This window comes from Camelina sativa, chromosome 6, assembly GCF_030686135.1.
Source record: "Camelina sativa cultivar CO46 ecotype springtype chromosome 6, ASM3068613v1".
Taxonomy (NCBI): domain Eukaryota; kingdom Viridiplantae; phylum Streptophyta; class Magnoliopsida; order Brassicales; family Brassicaceae; genus Camelina; species Camelina sativa.
The window spans coordinates 23,057,980-23,079,412 of NC_141885.1; the positions used below are offsets into that span (position 1 = coordinate 23,057,980).

Here is a 21,433-nt window from a genome sequence, read left to right on the forward strand (position 1 = left end):
GGGGTACGACCGCCCCGGGTTCATAGATTAAGGAAACAAATAATGTAAGATTAAGGGGCACAAAAAAAATATAATGCAAGATAAAGGGGTACAAAAAAAAATAATGCAAGATAAATGGGCACAAAAAAATAATGTAAAGATAAAAGAGGCAAAGACAAAATTTGTAACACAAAAATAATTCATTAAAATATGTTTTAACGATTTATTTTTACGAGTCAATAACCAAAAAGACTTTACTTTCTATAATTATCTCACCCAACTCCAACGTAGAATAAAAATAAATTTTTCTAATCTTATCAAATGTTTATATATTATTAAAACCATATTTTTTTAATATATAAGAGAGGTTTAAAAAAAAATAGTCTTTCATTCAAAAAAAAAAATGGGTCTTTCATTCAAAAAAGAAAAAAATTGCCACAGGGCCCCCTAAAAACCTTGAGCCGGCACTGCGTCGGAGATATCTCTACTTCCGACTCCGCCATCTGCGAATCTCCCGTAAGCTCTTAAAATTTTATATCTTCCTTTCTGGTTTGTTTTTGGCTCCTAGGTACTCACTATGCTTGCTTTCCTGATTAATTGGTACATTGATGAATAAACATCTGTGAAAGTGAAATAGTGGCTGTATCTGTATTCTTGGTTTTGCCCTGTTTCTGTATGAGTCTCGATTCGGTTTTGCTGCTTCTCTGTTTGCTTGTGTTCTTTTCGTTGATTCTTAAATTTGATTTCTGCTGTTTTGATTATTTGCTACCATTAACTTTTTTTTTGTTACAAACAGAGGTAACATCAGTCTCACTCTTTGAATCTTTTGCCTGTTTCTTTCCAGGTCTAGTACAGAAATTTTGTTTCATGCATAACATCCATGCATTCATGCATTGATAAGTTCTCTCTCTATATTTGCTAATTGATTATTGATGCATCTACGTGGCCATGTATCATTTGCAGGACAACGAATGAAAATGTCGCCGTCGACGATAGCTCCGGTGGTGGAAGAAGAGAACAAGAAATACCAAAAAGGTGTGAAACATCTTTGTGACAATAGTGTGACCAAAGTGCCAACCAAATATATATGGCCTGAACCTGACCGACCCATCTTCACTAAATCCGACAAGCTCATCAAACCAAAACAAAACGCTTCCCCTCATAGATCTCGCTGAGCTCCTTGGACCTAACCGGCCTCACGTTCTACAAACCATAGCTGAGGCCTGCGAAACCTACGGCTTCTTCCAGGTTGGTCCCCAAATCCCAAATTGTTAAAGTAAGCGCTAGATTACACAAAGTGATATTTAGCTTGCTTGCTAAACAAGTTAAGCTATCTTAATGGGCATGTAGGTGGTGAATCATGGGATGGAGGGAGATGTGAGCAGGAACATGATAGAAGTGTGTAAGATATTCTTTGAACTTCCCTACGAGGAGAGATCAAAACACATGTCGGCAGACATGTCGGCTCCAGTACGGTACGGCACGAGTTTCAACCAGATCAAAGACAATGTCTTTTGTTGGAGAGACTTCTTGAAACTCTACGCACATCCTCTCCCTGACTATCTTCCTTATTGGCCTTCTTCTCCCTCCGACTTCAGGTCAGATTTCTCACATTCACATTTTTTTCGTTTCCTAAAATATAGATATTTTAAATAGTGCATACGCAATATAATCTAAAAGGCTATGGCGGTTATTTGTTTTATTAAATAAAGATATGTATGTAAGTGGCGGCTTTTGAATCTATATATAGAGATGAGTCTTTAAAATTTGAATCGTTTTATGTTCCAAATAGGGGATGGACATACAACATATAACCAAAATGAGTTGAATTGTGATCTGAAAAATCTTTGCCTATTATATTAGACAAGTATTGTCCTTAAAATTATTACAAATTTCAACTACAACAATGTATACAATAATTATATAAGCATGATGATAAACATTGGCGTTATCATTTTTTTTTTACGTTATTTTCTTTTTCGGATTATTGCTTTGGGTTCTTCTCTCAAATGAGATAATGGAATTCTCTAACAAATTTTAACAGAGATTCATTTTTTTTTCCATTCATTTTTTTTTGTTTTGTTTTAACTGAAATCGCGGGCAATTTTTTTTCTTTGTTGTATAGAAAAATAATAATTAGTATTTGGATTCAAAATATCAAAGTATCCAGATTTCGACTCGGCGAGTCGTAAGTTTTACTATCTAAATTTGTAAAAGTGATTTTCGGATATATGTTCAAAACTCCAAACATAATTCGATCTGTAAAAAAACAGGAAAATAATAATTGAAACCCTGATCCAAACTAGCCAAAATTAAAGAAGAAGAACGTCAAGTGCACTGTACCCTCACATTCACATGTAACTTTTTATTTATTTTATTTTAGTCAATAATGTATCATTAATTATGTTCACAAAATCTCAAAATGAAAAATCTTGTCTAAAAGGAAAGAATAAAAATATGTTGACCAAAAAAAAAAGGAAAGGAAAAACAGAAATTAGTGAGAATGTAGAACCAATTGCCAAAAGAAGGAAACAAATATTAAACGGACGAAGTAAAGGAAACAAATATGAATTATTTAATACATATAATTGAGTCTTCCATAAAATTAACTTTTTTTTTTGTTTTCTTTGGAAACAATAAAAATATCATACTAACATTTATGTGATGCATTCTCTCCTACATGTATACTCTTAATGGCTTTGAGTCCGGGGCAAACACACAAATCTAAGTTCTGCATAACTCCTAAGAAAATTGAAAGAGTTGGAAAGAGAGGAGGATATGAGGGCTTGTAAGAGTTTGGTTATCGGCCTCATAATTGTTTCTCTTTTTGGTCTTCACCAATGTAAGAATTTGTTTCAATTTTCTTCCTCCCACAAATCAAAACTAACGATATATATGAAAGGTTTTATTAGCATGTGTGTGCTATTTTCAATGTATATATATTTACTTTTTGTTAAAGCCTTTTAAATTTACGTATTACACACTAGAATTAGTCCATACGAATTCAGTTTGTTACATGGTTAGTATTTTTTTTGTGTGTGATTACTACATGGTTAACGTTTGATTTATATATGAGCTAATAATGAAAGTGTTGTTTGGTGCCTAATATTTGCAGGTCAAGAAGATTATGATTATGAGCATCCAAAGGGAATAGAAAGATGTTTTACGCGATTTGTTGGAAAACCATATTCATTGGAGTAAGTGTGTTGTGTCGAAGCTCCTTGGATTTGCATTCCTGAATACCTTAAAAAAGAATGCATCAAGAGGTGCCCGCCTCTTCGAGAAGGTGTACCTCAGCCTCCACCGCCACGAAAAGGAGCAGCGCCGTCTCCACCGCCGCGAAAAGGAGCAGCGCCGTCTTCACACCTGCGAAAAGGGGAAGTGCCGTCTCCACCACCCATGTCATCTCTTTTTTAATCAAGTCTTTCAATAAATAAATAAATCCTTTTGGTTGAAAGTATGATCTTTAGAATATTTGGTTTAAACATTAAGAGTCGAAAATAATTTTCCATATTAGTTATTTATATTGGTTTTTAAAATGTGCGATGACAAATTGAAATAAAAAAATAATCTCCCTACCTTTTAATTGAAATCAAAACTAATGTTGGTTTAATTTGGCTTTGTCTGATTTACTTAGGGCATTTTTAACGGGGAACACTTTTGAGTGTTCTTAGAGTAAAAATATTATGAAAATAATGTAAAATCATTAGTTTAGATCTTTTGTTAAGAAGTTAGTTATTGGGAGAACATGTGTAAGATCATAAGATTTAATAATATAATAATCTTAAACTAATGATCTTACATTAGAATGGTCATTGATTGTTAAAAATTTTAAAAGTTTTGTAAACCAACACATTCATATTATTCATTACCTACTCAACTAGTTTTGTTAAAATATTCATATTATACAGTTTTCAAAGTTTTCAAAGTTTACAAGCTTTCATCAGAATCAGTTTTAAAAGTTTTAAGACAACTCAAACATAAATAGGAAAACTACAATCGGAACTTATCCGTGAAATACCACTTATACGAGAACATGAACAACACTTAACAAGCTACTACAATCAAAACCAAGTGACACTAAATTCACAACAACTCAATTATATTATACAAGAAATAAACCTAATCAAACATCCGAGACCATCACAAAAAAATTCTGAGAAACTCATTACACAATCAAACAACACTTAACAAGTCACTACAATCAAATAAAATCTGTGAATAAACACTAATACACTACTACACAAACCACAACACCACCAAAATCAGGAAACCAACCTTGCATTACATATAGTGAGTGTGACTTACCTTTTAGTTTCGAGCAAATGCAGGTTTGTTGATGGTTATCTGATTAAATTTGCCCTCGTTAAGCTCACCTACAAGCCTCATAAACAAAACAAAATCGATTAAAGTTAATCAGTGTTAAGGTTGATTTCAAATACAACATACAACACTCGGAATTCAGTCATACATCCTGCAAGCTCACTAAAATCCTATATTGATTAATCAAAACCTTTAATTGACAGATGACCCTAAACCCTATACCATGTTACCAAACCCAAACCTAATTCACAGATTTCAGTTTTACCCTAAATCGATGAAACATCGAACAAACAATGACTGACAGAGGAAACGACGGGACTACCTTATCTATATCGCCGGAGATGAGATTTGCCAGACAAAGGAGACGAGGAGACAAAGGCTCATGTAGAAGATTTCGACTTCGCCTTCAGATCGCGAAACTTGGTGAATCGACAAAAGATGAGAATTTAAACGGATTTGTCGGAAAAGCTATGCAAAGATCGACTTCTACACGGAAGAGCTTTCGATTTTGGTGTTTGAATGGCCGGAATACAAATTAATCGGCGAAGATGAAGAAATCGAAGCTTTCGCCGTTTTCTCTCTTTCTCGAATAAAACCTAGACGCGTTTGGGAGAGAAACAGAGAAATGAAAATAATCTCGATTGAGAAAACTCTCAACCACTCCCGTAACGCCACATACACAAGAACTATCCTTAAATCAGTTCTACTTTAAGATCAAAAATTGTGTTCTGAGTCCATTATTCAATATTTTTCTAATTTAATTGGGCTTAGAACACATTGGGTGTTCTCCCGTTAAAGATGGCCTTAGGTGGGTGAACTGAAAGTGCGCTCTTATGCTTATGCATCACCACAATTAGTTTGTGATCAGTTGTTGGTACAATTTCCTTGTCATAAACTGGCCAAATAGTTATATATAAATTGTTGACAAAAAAAAATGTTATATATAAATTACATAAGAAATTATAAGATTATCATTTATGTGATGGATTCTCTCATGTATTATTATTATATAAACCTCTTAATGGCTTTGCGAAAGACGCACGCACCCAAATCTACTTGTCGCGCAAGCCATAGCAAATGTCTCTCTTTGGCTTTCAATTTTCATCAATGTAAGAATTTGTTCAAGTTTTATTATTATAATTTTATTTTCCTCACAAACAAAAATTAGCAATAGATATGTATGGCGACTAGTAAACCTGCTTGTGTTCCTTAGAAAAAAAAAGTTTTAATGGGATATATGTAGTCTATTTTTGCACATGTAGTTATGAGAGTTGGTCATAAATGTGAATGATCAATATGTTTATGAATTATGAGGTAACACAATATAAAAATATTGTTTGACATGTATGATATTTGCAGGTGAAGATATTGATTATCCGAAGGGAATAGTGTTATAGGAGGTATATAGGAAAGCCATGGACAATAGAGTATTTCTGTTGTATCGAAGCTCCTCGGAGGTATATGGGAATAGTGTTATATGATATTTGATGCCTCACCAAGTGCCCACCGCTGTGAAAAGGAGCACCGCCCTCTCTATGGCCGCGGCAAGGAGTAGCGCCGTCTCCACAGCCTTCTCTTAGTTCTCTATAGATGATCATGTGATGATGATATATATGTCAAGTCGTCTTTAAACAGAAACTCTTTTGTGTTTTTTTTGGTGTAAAACCTTTTGAGTTTTGAGTTGAACCGAACGTATGGCTCTTCGAATAATAATACACTTATTACTTATTTACGTCTTTACTTCTTTTTTTTTTTTAACTTTAGAGTCAGATATTATAATACTACTTTGAAATTGAATTTAATTATTTTGGATTGATAAGTTCGATGTCAAAAAAAGAAAATTTTATATTTGTTTGATGAAAACCAAGTTTTCATGTTGGCGTGTTTCTTGTGGTTGAGTATTCCATTAAGTTTGAGAATTGTATTAATAACGAAAAAAAGAAAAAACGGCGTTACCTGAATTGCAAGAGGCGACTGTTTCTATCTATTATTTACTGTATACTCGACCGGTGTAAGAAAATGGATAAAGTAGGTAAAAAAAAATGGATAAAGTGATGGTTATAGAATGTTTGCAACGGATAAGGCCACACCCACAATGCTGAAATGAGGTAAACGTAGAGTCTTTGTCCCTGATCCTAATGAGTGTTTTCAGTTGGGTCAGAATATCCCAAATACATTTCTAGGAGAGATAGTTTAGAGTTTGGTAGAGATTAGTATACAATTCTAGAATGAAATAACATGCGAAAACAGGTTGAAGCTTTTGCTTGTGGAGAAAGAAACCAAACCATGAGAAACTAGCCTCGACCATTACGGTTCCCTCGGCCTCCAGCTAGAATCCAGCTGAAGGAGTCGTCATATCCAACATGATGGACTCATCGTCTACATTCAGTCCCGGCATCGTCTACATTCAGTCCCGGTTATTTACAAGGCCTTTCCCAACCAATCCTTCTTTGACCAACCTGCATACACTAGGGTCATCTATGCCATCATCAAGGGAGGAAGTGCTGTAATGTTTTTAGTTTCAGTTTCTAAGTCTGTAGGAGCGACCCTTTCAGTGTATGAAACTGTTGTAATAGCCTCTAGTGTGGTTGTACCAAGAGTAGCGTCTGTCGTGGCTGCAGTGTCAACACCAGAGAATTCTCTGAAGTTGCCGTATGACTGTATGAGAAAGGTCAAAATCAAGATTTGGCCCTGTTTCACTCACTAGCTATGCTGTGTTTGCGACAGTTCCTGGAGCTGTGGTTTTGATCTAGTGTCATAGATTGTAAACATTGTCTTCTGCATGGAATTAACCTTTACGCTTGATACAAAATTTCTTCTAGAGGATGTGTTTATGGTAAATGTGTCAAAGACTGTTGAATAGATTGGATCCAATTCTTTTGCTCAGAGTTCCGTTTCCCCTTTGGAGTCTATCCTTCCGAGTGCAACAACAAGAACTGAGTAGCCAAAGCAAGTTACACAAAACAAAAGGCAAGTCCACCGCTTTTTCCTGTATTATGCAAATGACAACATCACAATCCATGATCATTTATATACCTAGTTGCAGGACTTTTTGAATAACATAGATGATGGTGTTACTTACATGTGCATGCAAAGCTTCAGGGCACAGTTGGAGACTACTTCTGGTTATAATAACTTAGCCTACATCTGTTGTGATGCTTTTGGTTTTTATTTTTTGGGCTTATCTTTGTTCTTTATGATGGTTGAGTCCAAAGTGCTTTGCATCTAGTTATCATCCACACTGAGAGATAATTACTCCTGGTTTATAATGTTTTGGCCTAAATCTGTGATGATGCTTCGGGTTTGGTTTATTCAATCTTAATCGAGAAAACAAAAAGGCAACAGAGGATTCTTTCACATGAGTCTTTAAGATAAAAAGCAGTTAATATTACATAGATTACTTGCATATACAAAGGATAAGTAAAGCTTGTATATAATCTTCTTGATTTTGGTATGCTCTAAAGCCATTGCTCACCATCGATAAAGGATATGTTGGTGAAAGGAGCTGCTTCCTTATCGGTGAGTTGCTTCCCATAGGGAACTCGTTCACTATGATTCGCTCCAGGTCCGTAGCACCGATGTTCTCCGTAATACACAGTCTTTTGTGTCTTGTGATCTCCCATGTCATTCCACCCATCAAGAGAAACGAATTTTGACATGTATGTCTTGGAGAAGACAACTCTCGCATATGGTCTCCACGCACGCCCAAGCCAAACTTTCGCGCTTCCTTTAATTTGACAATTCACAAAAACAAATCCGGTTCGGTCTCTTAACGTGTTCCTTCCGTTTGCCGTAATACACCCGATTGTATTCTCCTTTGCTACGGAATGAATTATGCAATCCTCAAAAGGAGGAAAGTATATGGTTTCGGATGGTTAATTACATGTCAAAATTCTATGTGAGAAACGTTAATAATGATATTGTTGTATCTTTTTTCTTACCTCATAAAGCGATCTTCCATTACCGAATATGAAGTCTATAGATCCTTCGATGAAACACTCTTTGAAGTAATGCCTTCCTTCTTGGTCTAATAGTGTGTCTTGGTTCCCATAGAAGCCACATCCATAGAAGGCAACTTTGTCACCAACAATTTTTAGAGCCACCGCTTGTGCACCGACTGCTCCGGGGTTGGGTGCGGGAGACGTGTTCTTATACCATGCAAATGACAAAACGTTAAGGGTAGAGAAGTTTATTAGAAGCCATAAAACAGGGAAAAAAATCATTAGATACCAATAAAACAGAGAGAAAACTTTGTTAGATACATCAATTAAGTATAACTATCCACCAACGAAGTAAATAATTCATTAGAAACTATAAAACAGAGGAAACAATGTCTCAAAATTTTGTGTAAGAAAGAGAGAAAATCATTAGAAACAATAAAACAGAGGATTTTTTTAATTAGATACTCTATCAAATTTAAACTATCTACGAAGGATGATATATCTCTTTAAAACCATAAAACAGAACCAAGACCACTTTACTTATTTTACCAGTATCTTAAGTTCCAAGCAAAAAAATTTATCTGTTATTAAAATGAGACAACTTAACGAAAATTTCCATAGAAGTATGTAAATTATACTTCAAAATAATACAAGAAAATCAGAGAATCACTCTTACCTTGAAACTTATGGTTTTGGCCGTGAATTGATCTCCATAGAGAGCCACGGAGAAGCTTTCAGATGTTCCATGGGATGAAGAGGCTGTGTTGTTCCATTCAATAGATGTCCTTAAGAACCCCATACCTTGCATCACAAGGTTGTTCTTGTTCATAGGAACAAGAACTCTCTCCCTAACAAAAAATATATATATGACTAGACACCACATCTAAATATTATAAGGAAAAAAGAAGAAGATTAGAGTGAAAGACTAACCTATAGATGCCAAAATCAATGAGTATGAGGGTCTTGGTTACACTTGAGCCAATGCTTGCATCAATGGCATCTTGGATCTTTGTGAACCTTCCACAACCTTGAAGAGATACCTTGAACACCATAGTGTATCCTTTGATGGGAAACTTTGAGAACTTGTCACATTTAGGTGAATCCAATTGAATTGGAGAGATGATGGATAGAAAGAAAATGAGGAAAAGCATGATAGACATAGTGTATCAAGAAGATGAAATGTAGAGAAATTTTTGAAGAGTTCAAAAGCTTTTTTTTTAACTTGGGGAAGATGAAATGAGGAGAAAATTGTTAAGAGGAGAAAAGCTTCTTCCGTTTTTTATAAAACTTGGGGAAGATGATGATGATGATGATGTTGGTCAATTAGTATCCCAATTTTCATTTGATATTTCTTACTGTCATCACAACTAAAGATTCCCTAAATTTTCTTAATTTGTTTTAATTTTTAATTTTTCACCATTTCAACTTTGTATGCAATGTTTCTATATTCAGCAATTTATGTATAGGGTTTTGTAGTTCAGGCATTTAAGAAATTTGAGACTCATAAACCTCCTTATGAGTTGGTGTCATAGTTTTTTTGCACATGATGCTTTTAACGCTAGTTATCTAATTTTAGTGTCTATTTTCGTTTCTGTACACTAAACAGTAGCATACATTTTGATTCTGCACCGTTGAGAGTAATTGATATCATGTACAGAGAAATAATTCTTCCATGATTAATGTTGTATTTTACAAGCTAAGGTTAATGTGTAATTTGTTCTCAAACAAATAAAATAAATCTGATTTTTGTTTTGAGAAAAATTCATTGAAGACCTAAATTATTAACACACAATACAAAAATAGTATTTGTGTATGAAAGTTTAAAAATAGTTGGGGTTTCTTCAAAATTTTGGATTTTTGGTTTAATTGATATCATATACAGTGACATAATTCATCCTGATTAATGTTGTATTTTACAAGCTCAGGATCATTTTTAAAAGAAAAAAAATAGTGTGTATATATAATAATATTTTATGATCATCTTCCAAAAAAAAAAAAAAGATTGTGAAAGTTTAAGTGTAGTGTAGAGATAGAAAACCAAACCAAAATGGTTTGTTTGAAAGAAAAAAAGAATAAAAAATTGTTTATAAACCAAACCGAGCCTTGTTTAAATATAAACCGAACCAAATCAACCTCAAATATTAAAGCTTTTACTACAAGGATAGGAATACGCGGGAAATTTTTTAAGTCATTTAACGCTGCCGAGAGCATTGCTAAACCGGACGTCAATGATTTGGATTCGGTTTAGAACCGTTGTGGTTAACAAGAAAAAAATAAATAAAGGACGTTTTTTTTGTTTTTGTAATGAAGTTTAAAAAGATACATTTTCATCACATCTATGTAATGTAATCATGATTTGGACTTTTACATCGAGGGAAACTGTCAATGATCGTCCCTTACCCAAATAAAAGATTCCCTGATTTTTATTTTTCTTTAACCTCTTATGAAATATGAAATATTGCCATTTTGGTTTAGTATAACAGAATATTAAATGGTTTTGTAGTTTGTGCAATTAAGAATTCTTACAGGTCTATGAGGGTTGCTTTTACACTCATCTTCTGTTTTTCATTTATTGTTATGTAATAAACCAACTAAATAAAGGCACACATTTTATTTTCAAGTATTTTGCTTGTAAATAAACTTTGTTTGGGAAAATCTCACAAAAACTTAAATTCTCCGTACATATTTGTTTATGAAAAGTTCATAGGGTACGTAGAGATTTGTATAAAAGCGATATACAGTATGTGTATATTGGATAACCAAAGTATTTATCTGAAGATTGACTTTTTCACCAGTACAATAAAAAGTCAACCTTAATATTCGACTCATTTAATTAGGCTAACGAAAATCCCAAAAGATGAAACAAAAAACCATATTGTTAAAATCACCTTGAACCATCTTCACCATTGTATCAGTCTTCACCTTGAACCATCTTCACCATTGTATCTTGTTAAAATCAATCCATCACTTTCATATTGCATAAGCATTTGAACCATCTTCACCATTGTATCAGTCTAAAAAACCTGACCATGAAAGTTAAATTTTGAATTCAGTTTAAGTTTAATTTCATGTATGTCACTAGTCATTAACAATATCTACTACATACGTACGTAAGATTAAAAAGTAATATATTATTATTGTAATATATGTAAATCAAACGAAAATTCAATACTTTAGTAGTACAATTATACAGTCGTTATTTAAACCAAAAGAAAAAACTATCATTGAAACGGATTGTTCTTTGTGATCGATCATTAGTAACTTCTATAACAAACAACTACATTGAGTTGCCGTCAGTGTAAGAATTTTCACCGAAAATATCGGACGGGACTATTATATTACGTAAACTACTATATGGTTAAATCTTTATCACTAAGATATTGTAATATATTAATTCTGTAGCATCTATTATAACCTAGCAAGAATATTTCTAAGCCCACACTATCTTTGACTATAATTAACCCTTTCAATAAGCCATATTCAACTATTCCAACCAATCATATTTCACTATTATTACTGCTTAAAATGGCTGTTGATATGGGGTTGACATATCTCGTTGATCTGAATTAACCCCTTCATTTGGAGCATTCAAGTATATAATTTCATTATTGGACGCAATACAATTAATGTTCAATCTCGTGAGACATCCGAAATCGTGTTTGCTGATAAGAAGGTGAAAGCATAGAGAGTCTTGCTTAAAATCTTCTACTAATTCTTTGTTCTTTGTTGGCTTTTACTGAAATTTTCTTATAAATATAATGTGTGTAAGACTGTAAGTATGCAAAATTAAACCAAAAATTTACAATAGCGAGATAGATGTACGTATTATGGTAAGTATGCTGTTCCTTTTTTTCTTTTTCTAATGGGATGTGTAGTCAATTTTCATATATAGTTATAACAATTGGTCATATATCATATATGTGAACTCAATTTGTTTATGAACTACACGATATAAAGATAGTTTTTTTTTTTTTTGGTTTTAGATATAAAGATAGTTTGATGTATGATATTTCCGTATTTCGAGGTGAAGTTATTGATCATCCAAAGGGAATAAAAAAAAATGTCATACGAGATATATGGGAAACCAAGGACAATAAAGTATTTGTGCATGTTAGTTATTTTGGTTGTGGAAAGTGTGACGAAACATATTGATCTTTCTTGGTCATATGAACATGTTAGGGCTCTTCATTTGAGATTCTTAAATTTTTTGTTTTTTAATTATTGGTGGTTTGGCTTTGTTTGGTTTACTTAGGTGGGTGAAAGCACTCTTATGCATCAATGTATCACCATTTGTTTCTGATGTGAGCAGGAACATGATAGAAGTGTGTAAGAGATTCTTCTAGCTTCCGTACGAGGAGAGATCAAAATACATGTCATCAGACATGTCGGCTCCAGTACGATACGGCATGAGTTTCAACCAGATCAAAGACAATGTCTTTTGTTGGAGAGACTTCTTGAAACTCTACGCACATCCTCTCCCTGACTATCTTCCTTATTGGCAAATTTTTTTTGAATCACGCAAATTCGTATAAGATAAATGAAACTACCCTTTTTTAACGTTAATAACATTGAGTTGAATTAAATTGTGTTATAGACTTACGTCATATATATGTTTAAGAGAAATAAGAACAAAATATACAAGCCATGTCTTTCCTCTTCATGAATATGATTATGGCTTCAACAAATAGAAAATACGAGACTCAACATATATGACATTCTTCAGTTTATAGCTCTGTTACTTTAATAGTAGTATTTTGTTCCAAATAGGGATACACATCTTAATCAAATCGAACTGAAAAATGTTTTTAATCCAATTGAAGCTCCGAGATCAGTTTTAATATTATTTTTTTTTTCACATAGATTTTGATCTCACAGCACGTTACCAATAATATAATAATAGACATCATATTCTAGAATTAGGGAGGAATTTAATTTAAAAGGTGGTTTCGATCATCAAAACTCATCGGAAAGCAAATAACTAGCATTAGTGAAGAGTTTAATTTAAAGTAATGTGCATGAGAGTTGTTTCTCTTTTTTTTTCTCTCCTTCTAACCAACTTCCTACAGAGTTGTGAACTCTCTTAATTATACCACACACATGCACCTAAACTTATGGTTAAATCCTAACCATTAGTTTTAGGCTTTAAATATTTGATTCTTTATATATTTTCTAATTTAATCTACAAAAAATCACACAATCATAATAGCCTAAACAAGGATTCCAAAATTTTTATAAAACTATTTGACACAATTTTTTGAACCTCCGAGAATTAATTATATTTCAAAGGATGTACCAAACCAAAATATATCTATATACATGAAACTAAATTCACATCATATTTGTTTAATCACAGATATATTTATGTTAATTTTGTTTGAGTGTGAAGTAAATTTTTGTCTATGATGGAGATGTGAATTGGTGAAATGACTTTCCAAAGAAGTAGGTAAATTTCATAATGTTTTTTAATGAAGAGTCATGGAAACAAGATCTAATGATTAACATTTAGTAATTAATAAAAATAGTATATTTTAGTAATCAAGTGTAACTATATATATATATATATATATTTCGATTCAAAAACATTTAAACAACTCTGAAAAGCTTCAAACCATTCAACTATTTGTTGCATTTCAATCATATATGGTATAAGTGTTAAATAACTAAAAACTTGCACAACAATTGCTTAAAACATATTTAAAATATGCAAAAAAGGGACTAATTTTTTGCTCTCTGTAATAAGATGAGGCAACTAAATCAAAATCTCCAATGAGCTAATAAGTATACTCAAAATAAGAATACAAAAACAAAGAATCATACTTTGAAGCTAATGATCTCAAATTTCCAATGAGCTAATAAGTATACTTTTTGCATGAAACCTACATTACTACAAGAGATATAACAAGAAAAACATAGATTTGTATATATAGAATACCTTGACAATGATGAGGGTCTTGTACTTGCTTGAATCAGGGACAACGTTGACAGCTCCCTGGACATTGCTGAAGTTACCCGATCCCTTCAAGTCCACAACAAAAACTGAGCCAGAGATAGGTGTAGTTGCACAGATAGATGTAGAGATAAGAGAAATGATTATTATCATGAGGAGTTTAGAATTGATGAAACACAGAGAGAAGTTTAAGGTGAGAAACGAGAGAGATGGAAGGTAAGTGAAGTGCATTACTTCATTACCATTTACGTATGCTAATCCAAAAATTGCCTCTCAAACATAATTTGGAGCCTTGTGGTTTGTTTTGTATAATAATCCAAACAAAAACATTCTTCTTTGTAAGAAATGTGAACCTAACACGTAACAAAAAAAAAAAAAAAGCTCCGCATCTACAAAATTTACACGTCTCTGCTGTAAAAACTCATTTAAAACCTCCTAAACCCTTCACTCTTTAATCCATCTTTAACCAAATACATGACTTACTTTACCTCAACACAAAAAGGATGAACATACAACTCATTGGGTTGTTTCAAATCAAAATTTTCTTCTAAAGATACAGTGGTTTCGATCTTATTGTCAACGACTTGGTGCGAGTGCACCGGTTTCTGCAGCATGGATGCTCCTTTGAACAAGGCCGGCCCAGAGGGGAAGTTATCCAAGCGAAGTCTAATTGTCGCGTAACAGATTTGAGTTGGAAAAATAATTTTGTTAGTTATTTTCGTTCTGAAAAGTGCGACAAAAAATTGAAAATAAATATTAATCTACCGCGTTACCTTTTTATTTATCAAATTTGATATTTGTCATATAAACACGTCAGGGCTCTTCATTTGTGGTTGTTTTTAATTTTTGGGTTTGCCTTTGTTTCGTTTTCTTAAGGTGGGTGAAAGCCTCTTATTATGAATCTATGTATTTGTTAGATTATATAGCATATTCTATATTCTAACATGTTTCACCATTTGTTTGTGATGTCATGACTATAATTTCCTTTTCATTCGATGAAATTAATTTGCATCTGGATACTTACAGTTAGTTACCAGCTTTCCTCTATTCTTCTTAAATTTACAAATCACTTAGAAATTTTATTTAAAAGCGAGAGCTAATTAAAAACACATGGTTATTCATTTTGATGGATTTGTCTGAAGATGTTATGATTGAATGATATCTAGTTGAACACCTCGACCTCAAGTTACATAAATATATGATCTTCATCACAACTCAGATCTGTGATGGTTTTTTTTCCCTATGCATCTTTTATAAACGTTAGTAAAACCCAACAAGATCGTCTCTAATATCCTTAGATGTAAGGTCAGAGAGTTTGTTGGTGTGATCATTAAGCCATTGATCACCATTTATAAAAGAAAGATCTATGAAAGAAGATGCTTCAGAGTCTGTGAGTTGTTTCCCAAACGAAACCCTCTCTTTGTAATTTGCTCCGGGTCCATAGCACTTATGCTCACCAAAAGTCGCTGTCCTGAAAAATAACTCCATTTAAGATACACATAATATTCTTTTTGTATACAGTATATAGTCTGAAACGTGTGTGTATGTAAATGTACTTTTGTTTGGCTGGGTCGCCCCAGTCATTCCATCCTTGTGGAGTGATGATTCCAGACATGTAAGTATTTGAGAACACGACGGTAGCGTAGGCTCCCCAAGCTCGTCCAAGCAACACTTCCCCACTTCCATCTATCTTACAATTTACAAAAGAGAATCCTGATTCTTCATCTTTTGATTGTCTTCCCTGAGCCGTGATTGATCCGGTAACTCCAGCAGATGCATTCCCCTTTGCTATTGAATTAATCGTACAATCCTGCTTGCATGCGGTTTAAAGTATTTTAGTCACGTTTTGAAAGTGTCATGAATGTGTTATATTTTTAATTTTAACCTGGTAAAGTGATCTTCCATTTCCAAATATGAAATCTATGGACCCTTGAATGAAGCAATCTTTGAAGAAGTGTCTTCCCTTATCATCTAGAAGCGTGTCTTGAGCCCCATAGAAACCACACCCATAAAAAGCAGCTTGGTCCCCTTCAATCCTTAGAGCTACTGCTTGTCCATCAGCTTCACCAGGATCTGGTTCTGGCGCATTGTTCTTCCTCCATTCAACACATACACACACATGATAACTCATATCATCATATATGTTAGATAATTAAGTTAGTAATAATTAATTGTTGTGATCTCGATGTCCTTCTTACCTTGAAACTGATGTTGTAAGCTGTGAAGTTAGCTGCAAACACTACAAAGGAGAAGCTATCAGCAGTGCTTCCTGCGGATTTTGCTGTGTCGTTCCATTCGATGGATGTGTTTTGATATCCTCTTCCTTGAAGAACAATGTTTGTCTTGTTTTCATTAACCATAACTTTTTCCCTGCTTTCATTAGTCGTAAATATTACTAAATATATATCATATTACACAAAGGAGAAAAAGAAAAGAGCTTGGAGTTGAAGATATGACCTATAAGAACCCGAATTAACGATGATGAGTGTCTTGGAAGGGCTTAAATCAGGGACAGCATCAATGGCACTTTGAACATTGCTGAAGTTACCACACCCATGCAAATCAACAATCAACACAAGAGATGTCTTGTATTGGTGTGTAAGCCTTGAAGTCCATTTCTCACAAAGTTTTATTGGCCGCTCATGGTGGTGATGATGATGGTGGTGATGGTGGTGTCTGTGTCCAAAGAATGTTGAATGTATTGTTAATGCTCCGAGTTGGGAATTGGTTATGATAGTTGTAGCAATAGAAGATAGAGAGGAAGGCAATGGGATTGTGTAGAGAGCAAGAATGAAAAAGGCTATTAGGGTGGTTAAAACCGGTTTAATGGGCATGGTTAAGATAATCGGGTTTATTGTGTCTCAGCTAATTAAAAGTAAAAAGAGGGCAAATGTTGCTTGGTATTTATATAGAGAGGTGTGAGGAAGAGTGGCGTGGGAGTAAAGTGAAGGACATGGGCTTCAAAGACATTGTGATACTTTTTTCTTTGTCAATCAGATACGTTTGGTGATTCAACATTTCTTTTTTAATATCAAACATCCAATGGCATTTCTGAATTTCATTTTTTTTGTATCTTTTCATCTTTTTTTCTTAAGGGGTTTATTTTCATACGACTAATTAACTATATATTTGAAGGAAAATTATATCTCTAAAGTTCATGTAGATCAAATATTAATTGTTGCATAAATATTCAACTTCAAAATATTCTGAAATATTGTCGTCAAATTATTATAAGAAAATGTTAACAATGATAAAATAAAGATAGTGAAAATTAGTTTTTTTAGAGGCATTTTCAATCAGTTAGACTCAATAATGGAATAAGGGTTCAAGAGAATCGAAATCTTGTTTTTTTTTTTTTTTTTTTTTTTTTTTTCTAGATACAAGTACAATTGCAACATATGTTTTGTAAGACTTTTAAAGCTGGTCGTTTAGGAAATTTTTCTTAGAGACGTCTTTAAATTAATTAATGACATATTTTGTTTGTTGTTTAATATGTAGATTTTTCCCTTGTCATTAAGATCCATTTTTGAAAAATCGTAACACGGCTATATCTATGTAAAAGAATATAACTAATAATAATATTGAAATCTAGCCAAACATACTATAAAATTTTGTATGTTTTGTTTTATAAAGTTTCTGGTCTTATATAAATAAAATTTTCTGGTTTATAATTGCGACAACCAACTCGAAGATGAATAAACCCGGTATAAGAACCATAAGTAGAAATATAATATATAGGTTAAGTAGAGTAGCTTCGGAACCATAGCGCAAACAAGCCTTGAAGCTTCCGGATGTGATTCCTATAGCCAAACAAGTGTTCCAAATTCTTTTGTAAAGGTGGTGAAACAAACCTTCAACCGCGGTGCGTGTGTTAGTGTAGATCCGAGCACTTCGTAAGTTTTATTTAGAAATAGGTAACTTATACGATGTTGGAGATTAAATTATTCTAAAGGAATAGTTGTTGGGATTATAAGATATAATTTCAACTCAAGCAACGGACAAGCGAGTAATTGTGGGTACACGCCAAGATGGCTAATGATGCTTAATAAAACCATTATGAAAGCAACATACTATATTTTATAATTTTGCTTTGATTCAATAAATTGTTAGTGTTTTATCTAGTTTAGATATTAAGCATATTGAAATTGTTACGTTGAAAACTCTCTAACACTACTGAAATTGCCAGAGTCGTTCAAGTCAACAACGAAAACAACTACAAGAATCGGTTGCTGACATAGACCGTTGATGATGACCGTTGCAGGGATTTAACATTGCTTGTGGGCTTGGACATTAATTGATTTGAGTTGGGCTGAAGGTCTTTTGGGAAAGTGATGCCGTTTTGATCTGTTATAAGAACTCATAACAAACAAAAAAAAAAACTAGGTTCTATAAGTGAGATCTTGATAGTTTACCTTAAAACTTATATTGGTGCTGTTCGTTTCATTGTCGCAAGCGGCAGCGGCAGCGGTAGCGTCTGCGGCTGCGGTAAACATTATCGCAGGTTGTTGTTCGTTTTGTTGCCGCTACCGCTGCCGCTACTGCATGAAATATGTTCGTTTTGCTATTGTTACCGCTGCCGCAGCCGCTATCGCTTGTTTTGTGTTCGTTTTATAGACGCTGCGGCAATTTTATATTTAATTCTTGTTTTAGTTTTATAAATTTGTATAATTATATTTTGAATCAACAAAATATAATTTAAATATATTTACAACCATAAGAATGTTTATTTAGCTAGTAATAATTTTTTAATTAAATCAATAATTATAACAACATATTTTGTGATAAATTATAAGCTAAATTAAAAATATAAGTAAATTTTTTTAATAAGGTAAACGGCCTTGACCATATTCATTCGTGATGTTGTCACGCAAAGCTTCCATAGCTCTATCACCCGTCGGCTCATATGCAATATGTTCTTCTTCTTCTTCTTCTTCTCCCTCTTCCTCTTCTTCTCCCTCTTCTCCTTCTTCTCCTTCTCTTTCTTCTTCTCCTTCATCACCATGATATCCTTCTGTACTTTGCCAATGTACAAAATCATGATCTTCCCTATGTGAATCTCGTATGAAGTTGTGTAGTGTCATCGTTGCTGTTACGAGTTTAATCCACTTAGTGACACCATATTTTGGATGCTTACGATCCAAAATCCTCCATTTTGCTTTCCACACTCCAAATGTCCTCTCAATCACAGATCGCAGACCTGAATGCTTTCTATTGAACAATTCTCTTGCACTTACTGGTGGTCCTCCTCTAGCAAATTGACCAAGATGATATCGCAAACCACGATGTGGACCAAGATACCCTCTCCTTGTGGGATACCCAGAGTCAACAAGATAATACTTCCCACTAGGCGGATGTGGGAAAAAAGGTTCATACCTCGCACAATGAGTCAAGACCTTTGTATCATGTGCTCTACCAGGTACACCGACATATGCGTATATGAACTTCATATCAAAGTTACATATAGCAAGAACATTTATTGTTGGTTCTTGTTTTCTACCTTTATATGCTTCTGCAGATCGACTTGGAGGGCGAACCGGGATATGAGTTCCATCAAGTGCTCCAACACAATCTTTTAAAAATGGCCAATATCGATCATCATTCCTCAAAACAGGGTTTACTCTTGTAAATTCACCTTCTTGTGGCTTTAGTGTATCTGCTGCAAATTTGATGAGAGCACTCAAAACATCATCAACCTTCCTTTTCACTGTATCCAATGAACGTTGATATCTTGCAGCTATATCTCGGATAGTTTTATCCTGACCAACGACCTCAAGAAACATGGCAACAGATTCCTCAATGTAGACATTTTCAGACTCTTGTAATCCATATTGTGTAGTTAGCATCTTACATAAAGCCTCAAAAGTTCTTTGGTTCATTCGGAGAATGTCATAACATTGTGTATCTGATCCATGCATAAGTTGTTGGACATGACGCCATCCTGCTCCTCGATCTGTTCTATGACTTAATCTCTCTGCAGTAAGTGAATCAATCAAACCAAATTCATCATCATCATCACCATCATCATCACCTAACAGTACGCAAGAGAATTATTAGAAGAATATACAAGTAATCATAAACACATGAAAATAAAAATTAAACAACAGATCATTGCATAGAAGAAACGGGTTCGTATAAAAGCAAATCATTAACAAGGGACTGAAAGTGTTTGTTTATTCAAAAAGCCAGAACCATTTACGTACACATCAGCCATTGCCAATAACATTAACAAAGGACTTAAGTTAAGGTACAACATTTCACAATCTAAACTAAAGCCACAAAAGTAAAGCTTTATGCTGAGGGACACACAACACAAGACTTGTTTACATCAAAACCAAACACTCGTTTATATAACAAAGAAGAGAGATCGAGACTTGAGCACTTGTATTTGAACCTATAAACCAAAGCAACCATCAATTTGATAACCTTTCATCTGAATAATTCTACTGTTAAAGTGCTAAGAATTCAAAAAGAAAAAAACAAATTTGCTCACAAACAAACACTGAGAGATCAAGACAAGACCAAAATAAACGAATTATTCAAATGTTCAAAAACCCATAATTCCAAAACCAGTTTTGTAACGAGTGAGCCGAGAGATAGAGAGATGGGGATAGAGAGAGAGAGAGAGTGAAGATAGAAATTGTACCTTTGGACTGAAATAGAGAAGAGAGAAGAGGATGAAATAGAGAAGTTGTTCACCAAGCTTTGGATTTGTATAGTAATTACCCAGAGAGATGGAGATGACGAAGCTTAGAGAAGAAGAAGAACCATGGTGGCGACGGAGAAGACGAGATAAGAGAGTTAATTTAGGGTTAGTTGTTTTGTAATTTTTTGAAGAAAACAAGGGTATATTTGTTATTTACTTCATATAACGCAACTTTTCGTCTCTGACGTTGAATTCAATCCGCGTCCAAAAAAATTAATCGCAGAACGCTGCGTCTGCCGCTGCGTCATGCCGCAACTATCGGCGGCGACCAAACGAACAGCTAAACTTGCGTCTGCCGCAGCCGCAACTACTTGCGGCGATCAAACGAACAGCCCCATTATAAGCCACAAAATTATTTGCAAAGATAGCAAAAGTGTAGCTATTTGTCGTGCCTCCTGATGAGTGAGCACTATCATTCCATTAAATGGTTGTTCTTTCATATCCTCTCCCTTGCATCAAAATGTTTGCCTTCTTTTTACTCTCTGTTTTTTCATGAAAACATACATCATTAGAACAGAGAACATACATAAAGAACTTAAA

The 21,433-nt window shown here is 33.8% G+C and overlaps 4 protein-coding genes and 1 pseudogene across 5 annotated transcripts; 2 read left to right on the top strand and 3 right to left on the bottom strand.

The window, feature by feature from the left end:
- Positions 1 to 956: 956 nt before the first annotated feature.
- Positions 957 to 1,793, top strand: LOC104699269 (putative 2-oxoglutarate-dependent dioxygenase SLC1). The gene is made up of 4 exons (XM_010414597.1): positions 957 to 1,014; positions 1,145 to 1,227; positions 1,330 to 1,577; positions 1,772 to 1,793. Exons 1-4 carry the CDS (start codon positions 957 to 959, stop codon positions 1,791 to 1,793), a joined length of 411 nt encoding a protein of 136 aa, XP_010412899.1.
- Positions 1,794 to 2,640: 847 nt separating this feature from the next.
- On the top strand, positions 2,641 to 3,557 carry LOC104699270 (uncharacterized; annotated as a pseudogene). Its single transcript, XR_015559536.1, has 2 exons — positions 2,641 to 2,821; positions 3,095 to 3,557. The product of XR_015559536.1 is annotated as an uncharacterized LOC104699270 (transcript).
- Positions 3,558 to 7,760: 4,203 nt separating this feature from the next.
- Positions 7,761 to 9,394, bottom strand: LOC104792449 (putative pectinesterase 14). The gene is made up of 4 exons (XM_087453061.1): positions 9,174 to 9,394; positions 8,920 to 9,091; positions 8,244 to 8,450; positions 7,761 to 8,144 (listed from the first exon to the last, which is right to left on the bottom strand). Exons 1-4 carry the CDS (start codon positions 9,392 to 9,394, stop codon positions 7,761 to 7,763), a joined length of 984 nt encoding a protein of 327 aa, XP_087309187.1.
- A 5,893-nt stretch (positions 9,395 to 15,287) lies between these two features.
- On the bottom strand, positions 15,288 to 17,067 carry LOC104792450 (Pectin lyase-like superfamily protein). The gene is made up of 5 exons (XM_010518593.2): positions 16,648 to 17,067; positions 16,389 to 16,560; positions 16,076 to 16,282; positions 15,747 to 16,000; positions 15,288 to 15,661 (listed from the first exon to the last, which is right to left on the bottom strand). Exons 1-5 carry the CDS (start codon positions 17,022 to 17,024, stop codon positions 15,451 to 15,453), a joined length of 1,221 nt encoding a protein of 406 aa, XP_010516895.1. The 5' UTR covers positions 17,025 to 17,067; the 3' UTR covers positions 15,288 to 15,450.
- Positions 17,068 to 18,976: 1,909 nt separating this feature from the next.
- On the bottom strand, positions 18,977 to 21,084 carry LOC147942930 (uncharacterized). The gene is made up of 2 exons (XM_087455554.1): positions 20,834 to 21,084; positions 18,977 to 20,218 (listed from the first exon to the last, which is right to left on the bottom strand). Exon 2 carries the CDS (start codon positions 20,103 to 20,105, stop codon positions 19,011 to 19,013), a length of 1,095 nt encoding a protein of 364 aa, XP_087311680.1. The 5' UTR covers positions 20,106 to 20,218; positions 20,834 to 21,084; the 3' UTR covers positions 18,977 to 19,010.
- Positions 21,085 to 21,433: the final 349 nt, after the last annotated feature.